This window comes from Aedes aegypti, chromosome 2 (genome assembly GCF_002204515.2).
Source record: "Aedes aegypti strain LVP_AGWG chromosome 2, AaegL5.0 Primary Assembly, whole genome shotgun sequence".
NCBI lineage: Eukaryota > Metazoa > Arthropoda > Insecta > Diptera > Culicidae > Aedes > Aedes aegypti.
This window is the reverse complement of record NC_035108.1, coordinates 177,350,912-177,373,012: the sequence shown is the minus strand read 5'-3', so window position 1 is coordinate 177,373,012 and position 22,101 is coordinate 177,350,912. Positions and strand designations below refer to the sequence as shown.

General features: G+C 37.5%; 1 protein-coding gene across 1 annotated transcript; it reads left to right on the top strand.

Moving 5' to 3' along the window:
- Window positions 1-19,938: 19,938 nt before the first annotated feature.
- On the top strand, window positions 19,939-20,864 carry LOC5574269 (cuticle protein 19). Its single transcript, XM_001661269.2, has 2 exons — window positions 19,939-20,044; window positions 20,129-20,864. The coding sequence occupies exons 1-2, from the start codon at window positions 20,036-20,038 to the stop codon at window positions 20,486-20,488; spliced, it is 369 nt and encodes a 122-aa protein (XP_001661319.1). The 5' UTR covers window positions 19,939-20,035; the 3' UTR covers window positions 20,489-20,864.
- Window positions 20,865-22,101: the final 1,237 nt, after the last annotated feature.

Genomic DNA, 22,101 nt, shown 5'->3' with positions numbered 1-22,101 from the left:
AATGTCTATATCATCCGCGAAGCAAACAAATTTATTGGATCTCGTTAAAATCGTACCTCGGCTGTTGAGCCCGGCTCTCCGCATAACACCTTCTAGCGCAATATTGAACAACAGGCACGAGAGTCCATCACCTTGTCGTAGTCCCCGGCGGGATCCAAACGAACATGAATGTTCGTTTAAACCTTCACACAATTTTGCACACCTTCCATTTTCAAAATGCTCCCCTCCTTATCACTGCACATCTCGGCTCGCGGCACGAAGCCATTGCGGGATGCGTTGAGCTTCTGATAGAACTTACGTGTTTCTTGAGACCGGCACAGCTGTTCCATCTCCTCACATTACGTCTCCTCCAGGCGGCATCTTGGGAATCTGCCCAATAAAACATTTGAGTAATCCTGATGGATAGTGTGTCAAGGACAGTCTTCGAAAGCCTAGTTCCATAACTGCCGCTTGCAGCTCGAGCCGTGGAATCGACGTCAGATTCAGTGAACAATGGACCGATGCACGTGTTCACTATTTGACGTTTGAGCGGTGCCGTGTTGTTCATGTGACCATGGAAACGAGTGAATTTGACACCGCTCAAACGTCAAATTAGTGAACACGTGCATTGGCCCATAGATTTCTTCATTTTTCAGAAACCGCTTCAAACATAAGGAGCTAAACATCAACGGCTGTATCGACGAAATGGCGGGGCCAGAAGCATCTACGATTTTGTAGTTTTCCCACCTGCGATAAAACGCTTAGCCTATGCCGCCATTTCTTGAAGGCATCTTTGCCGATTTCTTTATCCCATGTGACACCAGTTCGCCAAATGTCTTGAAGTAACACCTTCAAATAAAATGACGCTTATATTGAGCTTTTCAGTAATCCAATCCGCATGGTTATTAAATTAATTAACTCATTACGCGTGGTAAAGATGGACAGATTATGGATAAAAGGGGTCTGCGTGATCTGTGGGGATTTGAATTCTAAACTTTGGGGCTGTCCATTTATTACGTAAGACATTTTTCGGGGTTTTTCAACCACCCCTCCCCCCATGGTAAGATTTTTTGTATGAAAATAAAAAAAAATGTATGGCGCGTAAGAAATCTCAGACCAACCCCCCCCCCCCCCCTCCCCCCTTAAACTCTTACGTAATTAATGGACCACCCCTTATAACTTATTGGGTTACCAAGTGGCTCGGTAGCTTGGTTGGTAAAGCGCTCGTCTAGCATACAAGAGTCCTGGGTTCAAATCAGGTATGTCCCACTCGGGCTCAGATTGGGTACCACTTCTAGTACTGCATTTGGTCCCTCGGTAGTGCAAAAGGTACCCAAGTTTGACAGAGTTTGACTTTTCACGGCATTCTAGATTACCTTATGAGCCATAACATTTTGGGCAACTGCAAGGGACATGAAGGTCTTTAATTTGTCTTTGTTCAAATCCCTGCCGACCACGTGGATTTTTTTCATAATTTCACCCATGTATGTGAGAAAATAGGCAATCAGTCCTATTGGGTCGAATATGCTCATCAGCTTCCGCAGCGCCTCTCGTTTTGTAGGACCTCGACCACCCTTCAACAAATCTGCACCGTATCGAGTCCAGCCAATTTTATCAGTATTGCATCAGCTGATGTAAGCGGTTCCGGGTCATTTGGCCGAATGCCGTTTGGTCGAACGTCATTTGACTGATAGGGTCATTTCTCGAATACTTTTCCAAATAGGCGTAAGTTACTTTCATCCCAACCTGAGATAATCAGCTTCATAAATTTGAAATCTTTTTTCAATTTCTATTTAAAGCTTAGAAGATTTTATCCGGTACGAGTATGTCTAAACTTCATAATTTATAAACCTATTGCTGCCCTGTTAACAATCATTCAAATTTTTCTGAAAATTAAAATTATTTTAGGGAAAATATATTTTACCACGTTTTGCTTCCTTCAACATGGATAAGCCCTTTTTATAAGTTATACTGACAGCATGTGTGTTACTTTCGTCTAAACGTTACGTAATATTTTCATGCTGCTATTTGCTTACGTCATAATGGTCCGTCAAATTGCGAAAGTAAACATCAATTACGACACATTAGAATCAAACAAAAAATGCAAGATGTTTGTATACAAAGCCAACATAAATTGCAGTGAGCAATTTCGTTTCGCGTTGTGTTCGCCAAATAAGTACAAACCTGAATATTACACCCAGAGTCCTAGTCCGGATTGCTCAATTGACCGCTTGATTGTCCCAAGTGTTCATTCAAGCGGGGATACTGGAAGCTTTGTTAGTCGGTAAGTAACAACAGGAATTCCGGTAGATGATTATGCTCAATACCGTCAATGTACTTCAGTGATTCCAGTGAAGGCCTACTGAAACAGTTCCGACATACCCACAATGAGGCTGAGTCCGAAACGAGGGAACGGCCAGTGATGTGAATTTTTCAAGGAGAAAGAAGGTTGCGGAGCAGAGAACGATTTTTTATTTTGTATCCGATGCATCTTGATCGACTACCGGCTTTATAATCGGGGATGAGGTGCATTTGTTAGTGATGTATGGCAACATTTAAGGTAAGTCGATTAGATTTCTGTATTTAGCCTAGATAAATAGTAGGCAAACATAATCCTAACTGTGGACCGCAATGTTATATCTAACATTAGAGGTGTTCGTTTCGGTGCAAATTCATTTGCAAAAGTGCTCAAGATATACTACAGTGATCGCACTTTTACGGATTATCCACTATTATGGATCATTTCCTTTTGGATTATACCTATGTGGAACAGTGTGACTATGATTGTGACTATGCGGGTCACATCCTTTATCACTGCCGTGACACAGACAGGATCGGATCGCATTTTTGGCATTTCTGTTTCACATCGACAAAGTCACTAGGTCCGTATTTAGGAGCAATATGCTTTGTACATAAATGCATCTTATTATTATAATTTAGCCATGGAGATGCCCATAATCCGGAACTCCTGGCACTGCTGAAAGTTCTTTCCAGTTGTTGGTAGGGACGCACGTGATACGTACCATGTTTGGAAAGATCACAATATGATAGGTAGCTATTAAACTACTTGTTTCAGTCAGTATATAGCGAACATAACGTAAGTTAAGATGATTGTAAAACAAAACCGAACCTCGAATTTTCAAGAGCCTAGACTAGAGAACCAAACATCGCTCTGAGCTGGAAATTTAAACGACCGGTATATCATCACCAGCATGCAACCAGTTGATCAAATTCTCATTGCAAACGATTGTCAGGTTCTCTAGAACTGTGGACTGGAAAATATTAAGTTTGTCTTCGTTTTATAATCACCTTAATAAGGTTCGACAACCAGGTAACCGGGCTGCATCGTAGCAAGTGATTTGAGTCGTACCTAAAGGGGTATCAGCATCTGGACTACAATTACACTGCTTCAATACATTTCTTTTAATAACCCTCTATTTGACTTACAGAACGGTTAAAAGGTGAAACGTGAAACATATTTCAATTTTTGCATTTCTACATCTTTTGCTTATATATTTAGTATATTTATTTTACAAAAAACAACAGCAAGCGTCAAAACGACGAAAGTAGCTCCGCTGCAATGTTTTTATTTTTTTTGTCACTTTCGCTTTTTTTATTCGAGCGTATGTATGCTGTCAGTTGATTTGATACATTCGTCAAATTGTAATCAAAAGGACGTATCCAAAATAAATGAAAACGGGATGTTTCGTCGATTTGTTTAATCAATGTTAAACATTCAAATAAGCCATTGGTATTAAAATTGTCAAAGTAGCGTGGCAAACGCTGATTGTTCAAGAGTTTGCAGCGAAAAACCTGTGTATGTACATTTTCCGACTTACGTCCATTTGAAAAAGTACTCGAGATTTGGCAGAAGGCCATTTGAATCGTCTTTCCCGGTGTTTGGGTGACAAAACGTCGAAAGACAAAAGGTCGAATGCTAAAAATGCATCGAAAAAAAATGCGAGTTAAGACATTGCAAAATATAGCCTTTTCCTATGTTATCACCGTGATACCTTGATTCTAAGCTGAGCTTTGAAGAGTAAATTAAAAAAAATCAGAACGAAATAAGTTTATGCTTGTTAAAAGTGCTTATGATTTTTTAAATAATTTTCAGGCTATAGCACAACGATTGGAGTCTCTCAAAGTACTTGTTTTAGTCAAACATTAAAAAAAGATGCGAGGGGCGTATTTTAAAATAAAGCTTTTAAATAATGCTTGTATTGTTCTGGTGTTTAAACGATAAAACTATACACATTTTCAACGCAAAAAAAACTCAATGTTTAAAAGTCATTTCAATAGTAAATATTATAAAAAGATATGGATATTCTGATGAACAATCTTTTTTTCTGAAAAGCAAATCAATAAATCGATTGATTAATTACTTCTCCAATAGAAGAATGAGTAAATTCTCAAAGTAATAAAAATTCAATAATTTTCAAAATTTAATGAAATTAATGTCACTAGTCTGTTAAAAGAATGAGTGTATTTCAAAAAAAAAAAATGAATAATACACTATTTTTTAACAGATAGCATAACCATGAGTTAATTCAGCGCTTCGTTTAAAATATCGACTTCGATAGTTGATAAATTGGCTAAGAAAAAATTTAACCATTTGATCTAACTCTTGTTGTAAAGAAAAATAAAATAAGCTATCACAACACACTTACGCTGCATGTAAATAAAATTGTTAAGATTTCCACGTTCTGATGCACATTGCTCTGGTGGGAAGAAGAATTTTGTTCACCTTCGATTAGTAGGGAAAGGGAAAATTATGCACTGCTTTTGATGTTCCCTACATCTGCTGTTTTGTGAGTCCATCTTAGATTTCAGACGGTGTTCAGACAGACCGAACTACATGATATTTTGGCGTTCTAAGAATACGTTAAGGACTCCCTCAATATTGATTTCTTTGGTCCTATTTACAGATCTATCATCAAATAAAGGAGTTCCTTTATGACTGTAAATAATGTAAATATATTGATAATTCGAATGCCCGGGGTACATTCTACTGAAGCCATTAAAACACTTGGTTCTGTCTGTCTGATCACCGACCACTTCAATTTATCTCCTGAAGTACTGCACTGCTTCTCTGTCACATTCGACATTTTTTGACAATTTCGAGTTAATACCGGGGACAGCCATCAAATGATAAATACTTTCGATCAACTCACTGAAATCTGTAAGTTTGTTCTAGAAAATCCGGAAAAAAATACCAAGTTGTTTTGTCACATTGGTAATTGTTACCGCATAACAGTCACATTGAGATTATACATGAGTAACTTAATGAAATAGCGATGAAATTTCTATCAGAACTATTTTCTGACTATTCACCAAGTATGCGATATGAGTTGTACAAAATTTCGGCCTCAAATATTTGAACTTTTGAATTCTTGGTATTTTTTTTAGAAATTTTAGTTTCATACCATACTGCCATAAAATTCACACTTGGCTTACTATGATGAAAAATGTTGATTTGAGTGTTGTCAACGCTGTTCGTATTGTAACCATTTTTGTCCATTCGACGTTTTGTCCCTTTCAACGTTTTGGCATTCGACGTTTTGGGTTTCAACATTTTGTCTTTCGGCATTTTGTCCCGAAACCTTTCCCGGTCCAGTTAGAACTACAGGAAGGTAGCGGAATAGAACAGTACTAGAAACTGTATGGTGCGTATTGCAGACCAGATCAACGCCGCTGATTACCGGTGGAGGAACTGGATTGTCGGACGTCTAGCCGATAGTATGAAGCAAAAGGGTTGAAGTGAAAATATATACTTTGAAGATTTTCCAGGGACTTTTATTTTCATACAAATTGTATGAGAGACAAAAAATTAGTCTCTTTTGTGAATTATGCTGTTTTACTATAGGTCAAGGTAACCTATGAAAAACTTTCAGAACTTCTAGTCTTAAGGCATTTTAAAAGAATAACAAAAATAACGCATCTGCATTGTTATTTGATATAATTTACAATTTCATTTTGTCTGTGAATGTTGTCAAACGATATTTTTTATGTTTGCATTTATCAGAGATATTCACAATCAAAGTAGCGTGTTCTAGCAAGAACACCAACAATAACTCCCAAACGAAATTGCGAAGTTGTTCACTCAGTTTTCTTTGGACCGCGCTTTGTCACCATAGAAAATAAGCTCTTAATCATTAAATTTAAGGGTTCCGGGTCATTTGGCCGAATGCCATTTGGCCGAATGCCGCGAAATAGGAAATAATAGTGAATTACAGCTATCATATTATTGTAGTGAGTTTCAAAGAACTTATTCAGCTTATTTTTAAAGAAGGTTAATCATCATTGATATACACTTAGTTGGTTCTTTGATGTTAGTTCAGCAAACAGTCAGTGCTGAAAGAAGAACATCTTTAATGTAAACAAATATTCACTTCTCTGCTAGCGGTAATAGCTGCCAGCAGAAGCTTTTGCATTATGTGTGTAGTCTTTTTTTGACAGCTACTAATACGGTTCACAAATTATTAGTCCTACTGCAGGACTGGATTGCTTCGATCCCTCGAATCGTATTAAGTAAATTATTTCATAATTAAAGTAACCTCAAATTTTGGCATCTTCTTTTCACAAAGGAGAAGCTGTGAGCTTTTTCCACGTAATTGTTCACCGAGTCAATCGGTTTACTGCTATACGCAAGTAATGGTGCAGAGCTCAGTTCACACGTTGCAATTTTAAATTTGGGGTGAAACAGAAAGAACAGCCTATGATCAAAAGAAGGAAAAATATCTAAAGAAAATTTAAGCAAGTGCTATGCAAACAATTTTTATATTAGAAAACGGTATAAAGAACTGCCGATGATTTAAAGAAGGTAAAGTTCCCAATTAACATTTAAGCTGAATTATTGTCAACAGTAACGAAACCAGTATAACTCAAAAGAATAGCCTATGCTTAAAAGAAGGAAAAACTTCTAATGAAATCATTATAAAACTGGAACCCTATCATACCGTTAATAGCCCAAAATGAAACTTGATGCAATGAGTGGAGTTCACAACTTAGTCCTAAATTAACGGGTCAATTTTATCATTCTCTTGGAGCACTTATATAGTGACAAGCATGACATCCCGTCACATCATTAAAGTCAATTAATTAGCTTATCAATTATTGAGCAACACCTAAGAATCTTACACATAAGTGTTGTAGTAATTTGATATTTTTTGTTCGTGATTCGGCCAAACGGCATTCGGCCAAACGACCCGTTCGGCCAAATGGCATTCGGCCAAATGGCGTTCGGCCAAACGGCATTCGGCCAAACGGCGTTCGGCCAAATGGCCGGACACCAAATTTAAGAGCTACAAAAAAACATTTGTTGACAAAGTTTAACAATTGTCCTCTCCTATTCTTTTTGCATCAATATGATTCAGTAACAAAAGTTAATCACAACTTGAACCGAATATGACAATGGTAGTTCGCCGAGTGCGTAGTGATTTTTCAGGCGTTACATTGCAATTTTCGAGAACTTTCTTCGTGTTATTAAGCATTGCGACATTGTTGAACAACAACCATAAAACAAATTAAACTTTGTGCTCAAAATAACTGATTATTCACGAGATGAAAAGGTTGCAACAATGTTGCCCCCTGTTATGACCATGACAATTTTTCTCAGCCCCATGACACGGCATGGTTGAAAGCGTAATCAATATCTCTAACGATGACGCATCAGTAATAATCAAGCCTAACACAAAAAAAAAACTCAGGCGCAAATTTGTTACTTCCTTGAATTATAAAGAAAATTACGATTTGTTGACCCCACTGAAGAGAAATAGTTGACAATTATTATTTACATTAGTATATAATAAAATTACATCTCGCAATTGATTTGATTTTTAATGACTGATGAGAAACTGGTAAAACATGAATTATTTTTGTTTGTGACGGTTAGGATGCTTTCAGATGTTGAGCTCATAACAATATCAACACTGTTTTGTTTACTGTTTATATCCATAAAAGTTTTGATGCGTGACTGAAAACGATGTAAGCAGTGCAGTTTATCGGTTTGTTTTTGCATTATTGTCGGCGATTCCGCGGATTCCTCGGTTCTGTTCGTTCCGTTCGTTCGATAAAAATGAAGTGTATAGTGCCTTCGTACAGAAACGATTTTCATGGCGTAAAATCAACATACTCCAAGCACAAATTTCCAAGCCAACCCGAAAAACGATTGGAATGGATCCATTCCATAGCGGCAAACGATTGGGAAATTGTGAATCAGGCAATCAACTTTAAAACCGCCTTGATATGCTCGGACCATTTTCATCAGACTGTTTCGGCGATACATCAGAAAGAATCCTCGTAAAAACAGCGGTACCCACTGTTTTTGGAACTGGGATCTCGAGTGATAGGTAAGTCGTTTAAATAGTCGTATTGAATTAAACCTGATATGAACATTTGATTTTAGGATTTCAAACTGTACACCTGTTTTAAACACCACTGAAATGAAGAGAGCTGATCAAGGTGAACGTAATTCGCAAACACCAGCAGTGGCTAGCGTTTTGAAAATTGACATGAATGCCATGAAAGCAGTGCGATACGTAGGGGATATTTCGAGTAACTTAACCAGCGAGCAGTGGTCCAAGGCGGTTCCAAAAATCAAACTGCAGTTTACCAGGAATCAGAATACCATCAAGCGATTGCGTGCGAAGTGTAGGAGGCTGACTGATAAGATTACCAGTATGGAACAGCTTATGGAAAAACTTAAAGCAAAGGAACTAGTAGATGACTGGGAGAATAACCCGCTGCAGGTAAATATGTATTTCTGTTCATTATTATATTATTATATAGTATTATACATTACAGGCGATATAGTTAAAAGCATGAATTGTATAGCAATATTTGGGTCTAAGTCATTTGTATTTTTTATGTGGATTAAAGCTACATAGCTTTATATAGATTTTGCATTTATTTTCTTTAAAAAAGGAATACAATGAACGCGATGACATTTTCGTACCAGAAAGAGCGGATCCCCATGTAGCGAAAAATTACGAAAATTTGCCACTACTCTACATTTTTATTCCCCAAGAGCGTACAATTACGTACCGTTTAGTCTCAAATTCCGAACAGACTCATATTCCGAACACTCGGTTTTTGTATGGCGACTTGGTTGAAATGTTTCGCTGAAATATGTCATCAAATCACTACGAAATGGCTGTCAATTGCAATTCAATTTTAACGTTTTCAAATCTATTTTATAGCTCTGGAGTAGTGATGATTCTCTAGTTCAAGACCAGTAAGACTAGCTCAGATAAATTTATTTGCGAAATTATTCATTTGAATAAGATTTATTCGTGCTGTTCGGAATTTGAGTCAAGGTGTTCGGAATATGAGACAGAATGAACACAGTGTTCGGTATTTGAATCAAAATATTGTTCCATACTTTAACGTAAAAACAATAGTAAACAAGTCTAAATAAATATTTTTTTTCGGTACACCCAACAGCTAAGGGTTAGACTTTGTGAAGAAATATAAATTTTCACAAATATCACCTAATTTATGCCTATCAGATGCATTTGAAGTCACTGCCGACCTTAAGTGTTCGGAATATGAGTTAAAACGGTACGACAGATTTTCTGAAAAACATTGCCACACTGTCGAACAATAATTCGTTGGTATGTTAATGTGGACGGTGAGCCTGGCATAACCGGTCAGGCCTTGAATGCTTTGCGTAAAAAGAGAAAGAATTGTTCGCCTGCCTGCTTATGAATGAGATGGCTGTCCGTCAACAGGTCACTTGGAACCATCAAACGCATCGGTTCGATGGCACTGTGAACCATGGCGGTTTAACATCTTGTGACGAAAATGTGATGGTTGCAAAAGAAGCGTTGGTTTTCATGCTTTCAGGTGTAGATGAGACCTGGAAGGTACCGATTGCGTACTTCTTGATTAGTGGTTTGAAGGCGGAGAATAAAAAAGAGATAGTGAACACTGTCCTGTATAACCTCCATGAAGTAGGAGTGAAGGTCGTGCGGGGTGACATTGGTCCTAGGGGGTGACTTTGACCGCCCTTTTCGATGCATCTCTTGACTAGCACGGGAGGCAAAAAACTAATTCATGACCATCCAGTGGCTATTTATAACGTATTATTGAAGCTTGCCACATTGTTTTCATTATTCTGGTTTTAGTTTGCTGTAAAAATCTTGGCCCAAAGTCACTCTTATAGACCAATGTCACCCCGCACGAGGTACCTTTGATGGCACTAAATCAAACTTTGCTACTGCCAATGCCCTGGGCTGTGATTTGCGTGACGACTCAAACCTGAAAACCAGCTTCACGCATCCATGTGGAACATATGATGTGCACATACTGTTAGACGTTGTGCACATGATGAAGCTGGTGTGCAACACACTCCATTCCCAAAAAACTCTGATGTCTGAAAGTGGGAAAGTGGGAATACATTGATAAGCTAAATGCGTATCAAAATGGAAGGGGTTTGAAGCTTGCAAAAAACCTGACAGATAAGCATGTTCATTTTGAGAATAGTAAAATGAAAGTTTTGCTAGCAGTTCAAACTCTCAGCAATAGTGTGGCATCAGCACTCGATACTATGGTTTCTCGGAATATTGATTTCAAATATTGTGGACCAACCGCCGAGTTCTTAAGGATTTTCAACAATTTATTTGATGTGATGAATAGTATGCGAGATGATGTCCTAGGTTCGAAAAAGCCTATCAGCAACAAAAACTATGAGGAAATCAGGGCAATGTTTGAATCGTCGAAGAAGTATATCTGTAGCGTGACACTCGAGGATGGTACACCGATACTTAAATCGAAGAACAAAACTGGTTTTCTAGGTTTCGTGATTGCCATGGAGTCGTTTTGCGCCATTTACACGGAGTATTGTGAAACCGTTCCTCTTTTGCTCTCCATATATATTTATCGCTACAGTCAGGACCATTTGGAGATGTTTTTTTGGATCTATTCGTTCAAAAAGTGGTTCGAACAATAACCCGAACGCCAGTCAGTTTCGAGCTAGCTACAAGTGGATGCTAACGCAAATAGAAATAAGTGGCTCAAACTATGGCAACTGCACCGACTTCAATATAACATCTCTTTTGGACTGCTACAACGGGTCCCTGGCATCAGATCCCTTTGATTGGCCGCAGAAAAAGGACCTTGACCAGGCAGAATACCATTATCAGGAGTTGCAGGAGGAATGGAACGAATTTTGTAACGATGAGGTCACGGAAATGGGTATAAAGTCTATTGTTTATCAAGTTTTGAAGAAAATTTTACCCAAAACTAAATGTGAGCAGTGCCATGAAATCGCTTCAACAACTGATTTTCTGATCCTAATATGTAAAGCTGCAGATTTTGAGTTCAGAGTATGATTCAGGACTAGCATTATGTTTTTATTCTTTTTAAAACCTTTTTATTCATCGGCTCTCGTTGGTAATGATCGACACATTGATGTGAGCGTACATTTTGATGCTCTGGTTGCCAATGCTGTTTTCCGGAGGGCTTCGAAATTGGATTTACTCTTACCTTGCAGTGAAGATCATCAACTTTGTTTGCTCCAACTCATTTCAGAAACCTATTTGCATACGAAGGCTTCAATGTACGCGAAAAGTATCACGGAATTCAAACCTTCTAACCGGCAGAAACTTACCTAATTAATTCTCTTTGGAGGAAACTAGATTTCCATTGATATCGCCCTGTTTTTTTTTCAAGTCTTATTTTCAAGACGTTTTTGTTATTCGTTCATGTTTGAAAAATAAAACTTTGCTATTCAATTTTAACACGTTTCACTATATATTTTTACTAAACACTGGGGGTTTCATTTATTTAACATTCGAAAACATCCGGACGTGCATTTCACATCCTCACATCCTGTTGAAACCTTCGGAAGGGAAGTAAAGCCGTTGGTCCCGAGATGAACTAACCCAGGGCTAAAAATCTCGTTAATAAATTCAAACCAACCAACCAACAAATATTTCAAACTGAACCTCGAAGGCTGGAGCATAACAATATCCAGCAATCCATCAGCATTTATGTGAATCGAATTCCATTTGTTCACCATCGCTTTCTCCTCTGGAACTGCTTCAACGAATGCCGTTTTTCTCCAAATGTGAGCCTGCGACAAGAAAAATATCCAGGCTGTATCTTCTTACATTGTACTCAAAATGAGATGGAACCTTACCTCGAAACAAGACTTTATCACTCAAACGACGTTGATACTGGCAAACATTTACTATCTGTTGGCTTTTCGAACCTTTCTAATTTTGTTCGAATTGAATGAGATCAACATTGTTCATAGCGAAAGTGTAAACATTAAACAAAACAATGCTTGACAGTTTTGACAGCTCGTGCGATTGACAATGGGCGTTATTCATTTATCGCCCGGGACATGATGGCTACTGTCAAGCTCTGTATAATGGTATAGGGATGTCAATGGCCTGATTTTTCTTGAGATTGCATCCCGATCTGCAAAAGTAGGGATAAAGGATTGTGAGCGTGCTAGCTTTGTTGTTTTTAGCGTCTGTTTTTATGACGACTTTGCTGAAGCAGGATACTATAATTTCTACAAATTAGTTTACAATGTCTATGGTAACGTGGATAACACCTAACAAAGAGTCTAACCAATACAACCAACTGTGTAGAAGACTGTTTTCGTCCAATGTTTCATTCTAAAGCTCAAAATGCACCTTTCCGCGTAAAAACTATCCTTTATGAACAATATTCTGAACTTCATCGGGACCGCTAGTTAAACACAACTAGCTTGTTTATTTGATAGCAATAACGCTTACCTCTGAGACACCAACAGTGAGCGATTTTGTCATTTGAACGAAGACAACGAACCAACATGCAACGCCCAGTGGCAGAATTGGAAAGCGATCCTCCCGAAAAATTTACCGAACTGAAGTTGAAATCGAATCCGCACTCCTTAGCACGATGCTTCTAAGTACCTGGTGACTAATAAGTTAAACCAAATCTGTAGACCAAGAGCGAAATATTCCCCACTTCCCCAATCCTATTGATATAAATCAGTTCTTAGACTGTTGATCTTGTACATGACCTAGTGACTATAGTAAACCATATGAAACTATCTTGAAGGAAAACTAACTGTAGGTACATGTAGGTTGGGCGCTGTACCAGTACAGCGAAGGTACAGTGAAGCACACAATAATATACACATTAGTGAATGTTTGAACAAAATAGGTGGAGTGGATATGCACTTCAATACTTCAGTGCATCTAATTAATAGCCTTAAATGATGACGAAGGTCTAGAACTTATGAAAACTCCAGAATCTCAATGCAAACAATCAAAAATTCATAAACACAGTATTATTTTTTATGATTTGATTTACAGTTTTCCTTTGTTGTGAGGATCAATCAAAAAAGTACCGTAAATAGTCGAGTTCCTTTGTATAAGTCATCAATACAATGTGAAACAATACGGTATACGTTTGTATTCTTGTTTTTGCTACATTAATGAAACACCTTCTACAGAGGTTCTTCAATGTTACAGAATCAAAGGATCATCAATCAAAAAGTTGCAATGCAAATATTAAACCTCAAACATTTTCAACTTGATCATTGAAATTATATTTTCGTCCAGCACTGTTTCTACTCCTCCCGATTTGCGTGGATGATCGCCATTTCTCAACGTCTAGAATTGGCTGATCCATTTTTGCAACAGGGCAATACAATTCGCGTTCGCCTATGTAGACATCTCGACATGCGTATCGCGAAAACGTAGGCAATAAATTCATGAAGGAAATTCACCGCGAAACCTACGGCCTGCGAAGAGATATCCTGGTCGTGGTCGTAAAACAAGAGCCGGAACTGTGTAAATTTTAATCCCCACAGAGAGATAAATTGGTCCGAGCTCAATTCGAGCACTGGAATAGAAGAGAAATAGAACAAAGATCAATAAACCTCCGGCACCCACATTGAATCACGGTTTGAATTTGTTTTTAACCCTTTGTTGCGAAAGTAATTTGGAAAAATGTTATAATTTAAGCAACATTGACTTGACCCGTATACGATCGGATTAAGCTTTTTTTTGTATAATTCACCTGATTAACTTTCAATTTTCACAGTGAATGCACGGTGGAAATAAAGCTAGTATTACTGTACAAGTAGGATTAAATTATGAATTAGAACTTCAATTTGGCTCTAGTGGTGCACTGTCCTACTTCAAATCAACTTTAATTGTACTTATTGAGAATACTAGCCATATATACACTGTTATGATGCATGAATTGCAGCTTATTTATCATGGTTACTATATGACTATTACGACACTTAATAATTCAGTGCAGGAAAGAAGTCCGTTTCATAACATATTAGCGTCCCTATTACGATTAGAAATCGTAAAAAAATCTTAAACCGGTAGGACACGGGTTCAGGATGTAAACATAATTGAAATATATTTACCAATATGCAGAAGGACTGAATTGAATTCAAAATGAGACAAAGGTCTTGTTGCCCGCAAAAAAAAAACCTAATTGAGTTTTTAGCCGGATATTCTATGTGGTCAGTGTTCGGTTGCGTTCCCAATTTGAAATCAGATATGGCAAGACCAGATAGGCATCAGCTCCTGAGGGTGACGTACACATAGTGGCTTTGTTAAGCCAAGCAGAAACCGCACCTATTCTCATTCCCGTTCCTTGTGCTGGGCAATTTGCCACATCATAATCGTAAGTTCGCATAAGTAGTGAATAACCACAAGCAGCACCACATTGATCAACGTGACCTTGATTTTGTTCTTGGAAGAATAATTTGTTCTGATGGGGAGCCGAAGCAAACGGGGGAACGCAGCAACCTGAATCGGGAGATTGTCAATCCATTAACATTTTATGGCGTCCTGGTGGTGCTGGAATAAAAAAATAGACTAATTAATTATTGCAAAAGATGTTATGTTAAGCAATCATTATTCGCATTCTAACTTGGCGTCTGTAAGCTTTAGTTAGTTATTGGACCGTGGAAATATACGTAAACTTTTGTTGCTCCAATAAAGTTTGCAAAAAACAGTTCAGTACTTGGTAAGCTGCATTATTTTGTGCTCAAAGGCAATATCCTTCATAGTAATTACGATTTTTACGTTTTTCGATGTTTTAATGGATATATATCATGTTCTGTGAATCCTTCAAAGATTGCATCAGCAATAATCTTGAGAATATCTTCAAGGATCTATATTTTTCAGAACTGGTGCAATCCCTAAAAGAACCTTGTGTAGAAAAATCTAGAATAATCCCTAGAGCAAACAACCGGTTAAATTCCTAGAAGAATACCTGAGAAATTCTTGCAGGAGCTAAAGCGAAGTATGCACTTCAACAGGAAAGTAATGGCCTATCTAGATGCGTGGGAAATTTCTTGCGAGAAATGCTCAAGAAAAGCATTTTTCTTTGATCGCAGTACGCAGTTGAAAAGAAATGTCAATTCAAATGGAGCTCAATGTAGGAAATTTCTTGACCATTTCTTGGGAAAAAATTTTAACTTTTCTTGAGCGAAACAGCATACATAGCTTAATGAAGAAATTACCGAGAAAAACTCTGCTTTTCGGATACACAGTCTTTGTTTTTTTAAGCAAAGTATGCTGCTCTGCTCAAGAAAAGTTAAAATTTCTACCCAAGAAATGAACAAGAAATTTTCTACAGTGAGCTCCATTTGAATTGACATTGCTTTTCAACTGCGTACTGCGATCAAAGAAAAATGCTTTTCTGGAGCATTTCTTGCAAGAAATTTCTCACGCATCGAGATAGGCGATTACTTTTCTGTTAAAGTGCATACTTCGCTTTAAAGTTTTTTCATGATAAAGACTGCGTAGACGAAAAGCACATCTCATTAGAAAATACAGTCGGTTCTCTATCAGCTCATTCCTGGAACAACTTCTATAGGAAACCATGTAGCGATTTTTTTGGTGCAATTCTTGGAGAAATTCCTAAAATTTATTTAGCTGGGAAAATCTCAGCAAAAATCCTAGAGAAATACCTGAAGAAGTCTCTGAAAAAGTATCTAAGTTAATTACTCAAAGACTCTTGGAGGCATCCCTGGAGAATCCTTGGAGGTATCCCAGGAAGAATCACTGTATAGATTTAGCTGGTGGAATCCATAGAGAAATCTAAGGAAAACCACTGTATAGATGTTTTCTGGAAATCGTTGGAATGATCCTTGGAGGAATCCATGAAGAAATTTCTGTAGAGATTTTACTGGAGGAATATTTGTAATCCCTGGAGAATTCTTAGGATAATTAAAGATGAAATTCCTGTAGAAATTCTGGAGAAATTTTTAAAAGTACTCTAAGTGGAATCCCCTAAGGATTTTTGAAGGCCCAGAACAAATCCCTGGAGAAATTCCCGGAGGATCCCTGGAGGATTATGTGGAGAAATCCTTGTAGTAAATAACACAGCGTAACAAAAATGACATTTTTGCGTGTCTCAAGAATCAAACTATGTGTCTCTAGTAGATTTAGGGTTGCTGAATCTAATGCCATTTTCAGAAATGTTCCAGCACGTCACAATTTTTAGCTACAGGTCACCAAAGTTGTATAAAACACTGGTTTTATTGATGTTTACATGAAATTTAGAGTAACATTTCTCAAACTTTTTTGTAATCTAATCCAGCAAGCATGCAAAATAGAACTTGAGCTTTCATTTCAGATATAATTTGATTGAAATTGCACGATCAAATTTCGAGTAAACTGATTTTCTCAACATGCTAGCAGTCTCCATACAAAATTCTTCGTTTCTACTATATGGCAAAATACAATTATTCTCTAAACCATCAAAAAATAACTTTTCCGCATCGAAAGTATGATAAACTTTGATGATAAGTATTGTTATACACATAAAGTTTGAATTATGTGGCAAATTAAGTAAATAAATTGCCTTACACGCTTAAAAATGAGTTCTGGAAAACGTGAACTGTCAAAAATACACCATGAACTACCATCATGTTTACGCATAAACATGATCTAGTTGACGATGTATTTTTGCTTGTTGACGAGTTCACGTCTGCTGTTCACGGATACGAGAACGGATTTTTTTCTGTGTACAAGCTGGCAAACTTGCATGCAAGTTGGCTGAAATAGTCAAATTTTGCATTTTCAACAGCTAATATAAAAAAAACTAGACGTGCTATGATATTTCTGAAAACGGCAATGGATTCAGCAACCCTTAATTAAGTGAATAGCGGTATTTTGGTACTGGAAACAAAAACGTGTTCCACAGTGTAATTTAGCGATTTTCTGGTGATAACTCCGGGAGAATTACTGGAAAATATTCTTGAGGAATTCGTGAGTTGTAGAACACTTGGAGGATTCCCTAATCGAATCCCTGAAGGAAGATTGTGGGGAAGACGGAGGGATCAACTGGAATCAAAAAATATCGTTCGTCGCATATTGACAGTTTGTTCAAGAATATAATAATGGTTGATAAATGGCTGGGCATGGCGTAACATTGGTACCTCGCGTACCTGAAGGAATAAAATAGACCCCTCTGTGCGGTCCTAAGTCTCTTGCCCAGCAACTCCTATCCCTACCTCCTCGCGGTACTGGCCGGGGTACGAGTAACCTTAGGGAACTCTACGGCGAACCCAGTATCCAGAAGGTGGCCAAAGCTGGAAGGATACGATGGGCAGGGCATGTTGCAAGAATGTCGGACAGCAATCCTGCAAAGATGGTGTTCGCTTCGTATCCGGTTGGTACAAGAAGGCGCGGAGCGCAGCGAGCTAGGTGGGCGGATCAAGTGCATATCGATTTGGCGAGCGTGGGGCACAACCGAGGATGGCGAGATGCGGCCACGAACCGAGTATTGTGGCGTGAAATTGTTGATTCAGTGTTATCTGTGTAGATGTTAACTAAATAAATGAATCAAGAATATTCATCAGTGCATCAAAGCTGATTTCTCGCACTCTATCATGTTTTCCTAGCATATGCAACCTCCAGTAAAAACAATGGCCCCTTTTCGAATGACCCAATCATTGTATTTTAACATCAAAACAGTAATAGGGAAGGTGTACCGGTATTCGCCATGTACCTCATCATCTTTGGCAATAAGTGTTTAATCGAGAATGACAATATATCACCTTCTTTTGATTGCTTATCGTTCTTTCTCTTACACCACGCTGCCACTAAAGACTATTCTTGGCCTTTTTTGAACTGCATCACTTTTCGGGGAAATGGGTCATTCGGGGAAATGGCATTCGGGGAAATGGCATTCGGGGAAAAGGGTCATTCGGGGAAATGGCTTTCGGTGGAAATGGCATTCGGAGAAACGACATTCGGGGAAAAGTAGCACAATCGGTTCGATACTGATAATGTTATATCGGGTATATCGTAAATATAATAAAATAGAATTTAGAAGAAAATGTTTTTCTTTCTCTAACATATTATCTTATTTTTCCTCGGTATTAGAAAGGATAATGAAGGATTTTTTTTCTATGAGGTACCATACCCATTTTTTTTGTATTCCAAAAAAGTGTTACCAACTCTTAATATGATGTAGCGAGAAACGTGTCATAAGTCCTTTTCAATTCTCTTTAATTTAATGTAAAGTTATTTGCTAACATTGACTCGCTTTTTTAACTTCATTGATTTCTGAAGTGATTATGACTTTCACTTGTTTAATTTTGTTTGAAAATGACACGATAAAAAATTTCATTCAAAATTTGAAAGAGTTTTTGTCAAAACATTTTTTATTTCTTAAAAAGGGCTCATCTTACGATGCATGGACGGTTGAAAGTAAACATAATTACCTATTTTAAAATAATATTAGTTTTTTAAGTATTTTTATTTAAAAAAAATATACAATTATCAACATGCAATCCATACATTCTTTTTAACATATTCAAATCCTCTGAGCAGATTCTCAATAGAGAAACAAAAAAGTAGATTCGCGTACTTTTCACCTTTCAATTCCGCCCTTATCTTTGGTTATTACGCGTATTTCGTGGCTTATTCGTGGCTTACTTAATATGTATTCGAATATATTAAGAAATCAAGTGAGAAATTTATCAATCATATTAACGAATAAAGGATTTGGAGCAAACAGAGTCTCACGCATATATTTCCTATTAACTGTGTGCATCTACTTCAGAATGAACAATTCAGTTAAAGAAATTTAATTACAAGAGAGAAATCTGACAGTTGGGATTGAATGGATACCATTGAGAATAATAAAAACAAAAACTTTAACTAAGAATAAAAAATACAGAATTTGCATTTGCTTTTTTTCTGTTCAGAACAGAAACCACTCCGACCAATATTTGATCTATTGCAGTATATCCCGTGTGCTTTATATAGTGCATGTCGTGTTACTTAGTCGCTATCGAGAAGTAAAAAAGTATTGGTCTTTTTACAGTTGTCATTCCTTACTTGATCATAGGGAAGAATTCTTATTGAAAGGTTCCACTTCTTAAACTCTTCGATGAGTGTGGTGAGTAACACCTAGATATAAGAAATTAACACTTCAGTCGTCGCGCTGTTGTATTTCGTACAACATCGCTGAAAAAAAATCGCTTTTTGTTCACAACAGCAGCGCGGAGATTCTGACGGTGACAAACCGCGCGACGACTGGAAGGTTAATGTAATGTTTGGAATGATATTTATAAAAAAATAAATAAATTGATTATCTCAAACTTGGAAAAAAACATTCATGTAATCATGGTTAACAGTGAAGTTCCTCTGGAACTTATTGAATATGTAACGTCAATGAGTTGAAATAGACATGTTCTGAAAATTGAATGCTTCCAAACCTCCAAATCTAAATAATACTATCACGTGATGATAAGTACTTCACCTCAGGGTTAATTCACTGAGGGCTTCCTAGGAAAACCCGTCCCATTGAACCGTTGTCAACGCAATGCAACGTGCAGAAGAGACATACCTTGTTTCTCAAGTGGGCCAAATTGTACGTTTACCCACCACACGTGGTGTCAACATTCGGTGGCAAAATTGATCCAAATGTCGATCATTATTATCAAGCTTCTTCAATTTTCACTATAAATGTGCGCATTTCGGTGGTATGCATCATCAGTCAACTCACAGCATCCAAACAGCTTCAACAGCAAACAGTAACTGCAGCAGAAAGAAACATCTCTTCTTCATCCAAAATGCACAAGGTATAAAAACCACCATTAAAAAGCAAAATGTTCGATTAGACTCAATTTTCCAATTATTTGTTTTCACTTTCTTCCAATGCGCAGATCATCGCAGTTCTTGCCTGTCTGGCTGTTATGGCCATGGCTATGCCGTACAACCACCCAGAATCAAAGGAGGAACATCATCCCGCACAGTACAAGTTCGAATACGGCGTGAAGGATGAGCTGACCGGCGATCACAAGACCCAGTGGGAACAGCGGGAAGGCAAGCACGTCAAGGGACAATACACCCTGGAAGATTCTGATGGTGGTCATCGCCTGGTGGAGTACGAATCCGATGCCCATGGAGGAATCAACTTCCATGTTTCCAAGGTTGGAGGTGGTGGCGGACACGGTGGACATGTCGCTGCTCCAGCTCCGGCTCCTGTTAAGAAACCTGCCAACTTCAAGAAATCTCACTACTGAGACGTTATGTCACACAAGCAGCTTTGAATGCTGCATTTCATCGAGCCAATAGATGCTATCCAGAACGAATCGGTCCACAAGGCATGATAAGCTCATGAAATGTGATACGTAGTCATAGTTTAGGTGAAAAGCAGGATAGTTAAGTTTCAATACGTGTTACTGTCGATCAATTAAGTGCTGTCCTGTCAATGGGCTAAGGCTGCTTAGAAACTGTTTTGATATCCTAAACATGTTTGTTTTTCACCTAATCGTTCTAAAAAATCATAGAGATTTTTATTTATTTGGTCGTAAAAATACTGACTATAAAGTATGACAAGAAAATCAAGATATAATATATTATGATTGAAACTGCTCAACTACTGAAAGTTTTCAAATAAAGAACAACTTCTTTTGAAAAATACAAAACTAGTGTTATTGCCATATCATTTCCGAAAAGTTGGAAAAACTAGAACGCTCATTCTAGCTATGAAATTCACCATTTTTGTTAAGTGAAAAAATATCGTCCTATCCTATCCCTATCGGGACGGACCATATTTGAGTGATTATTTCAAAATTTACCTTATAAACTCATCATCGCGTAGAACAAAACTTTCTTTATTTTGGCTATTCTATTAATCTATGAACTTTTTGGGGTCAAATTCAGACCAGCACCACCAGGGGCCCAGATAGCCGTAGCGGTAAACGCGCAGCTACTCAGCATGACCATGCTGAGGGTCGTGGGTTCGAATCCCGCTGGTCGAGGATCTTTTCGTAAAGGAAATTTTCTCGATTCCCAGGGCATAGAGTATCTTCGTACCTGCCACACGATATACATATGCAAAAATGGTCAATCGGCAAAGAAAGCTCTCAGTTAATAACTGTGGAAGTGCTCATAAGAACACTAATCTGAGAAGCAGGCTTTGTCCCAGTTGGGACGTAACGCTAGAAAGAAGAAGAAGAAGAACAATTGTGCTGGTCCGTCCCCAAGACGGTCGATGTTTGAAAAAAAAAAATATATATATTTTTTTTTGTATTTTTTAAATTGTTCAAGTCATGATTTTTTGAAAAATTTTGGGCCCGTATTTTTTTATTTCGTCATAAGGGTGCTCTTACGTGGAATAGGGTGACCCAAAAATTCAGAAAAAATTTTGTTTATTTTTATGTTTTTTTATTTTAAAATTTAAAAAAAATACTTTAATAATATATGATTTTTTTATAAATGGATCGAAAACAATGTACGAGATATAAAAATACTTCTGTTGGTGTTTACGTTTAGCTATATATGAGCCATGCTTTAATCTGTCAGCCTATTGTATAACACTTTTGTATAGTGCTACCAATCTACTCGAATCGCGAGTGAGTTAGTGAGAATGTTGCAGGCTCCATGAGAAACGGATACCATTTTCTGTATGTTGCGCATGGAGTCACTAAAATAGTGCAATACTTAATTTGCGAAGCTAGTTCTAGAGATCAAATAGATCACTTCTTGTCCTACCGCCAAATCGTTCAGATCAGTCATCCAATGTGTCCTATTTTAATCTGTAGTTTTGTTCAATAAATGTAAAGTCTGTAGTGTTTAATAAAGCTTTATGTAGTGTACAATAAAGTGTAATTCGGTGTAATAAAGTGTTTAG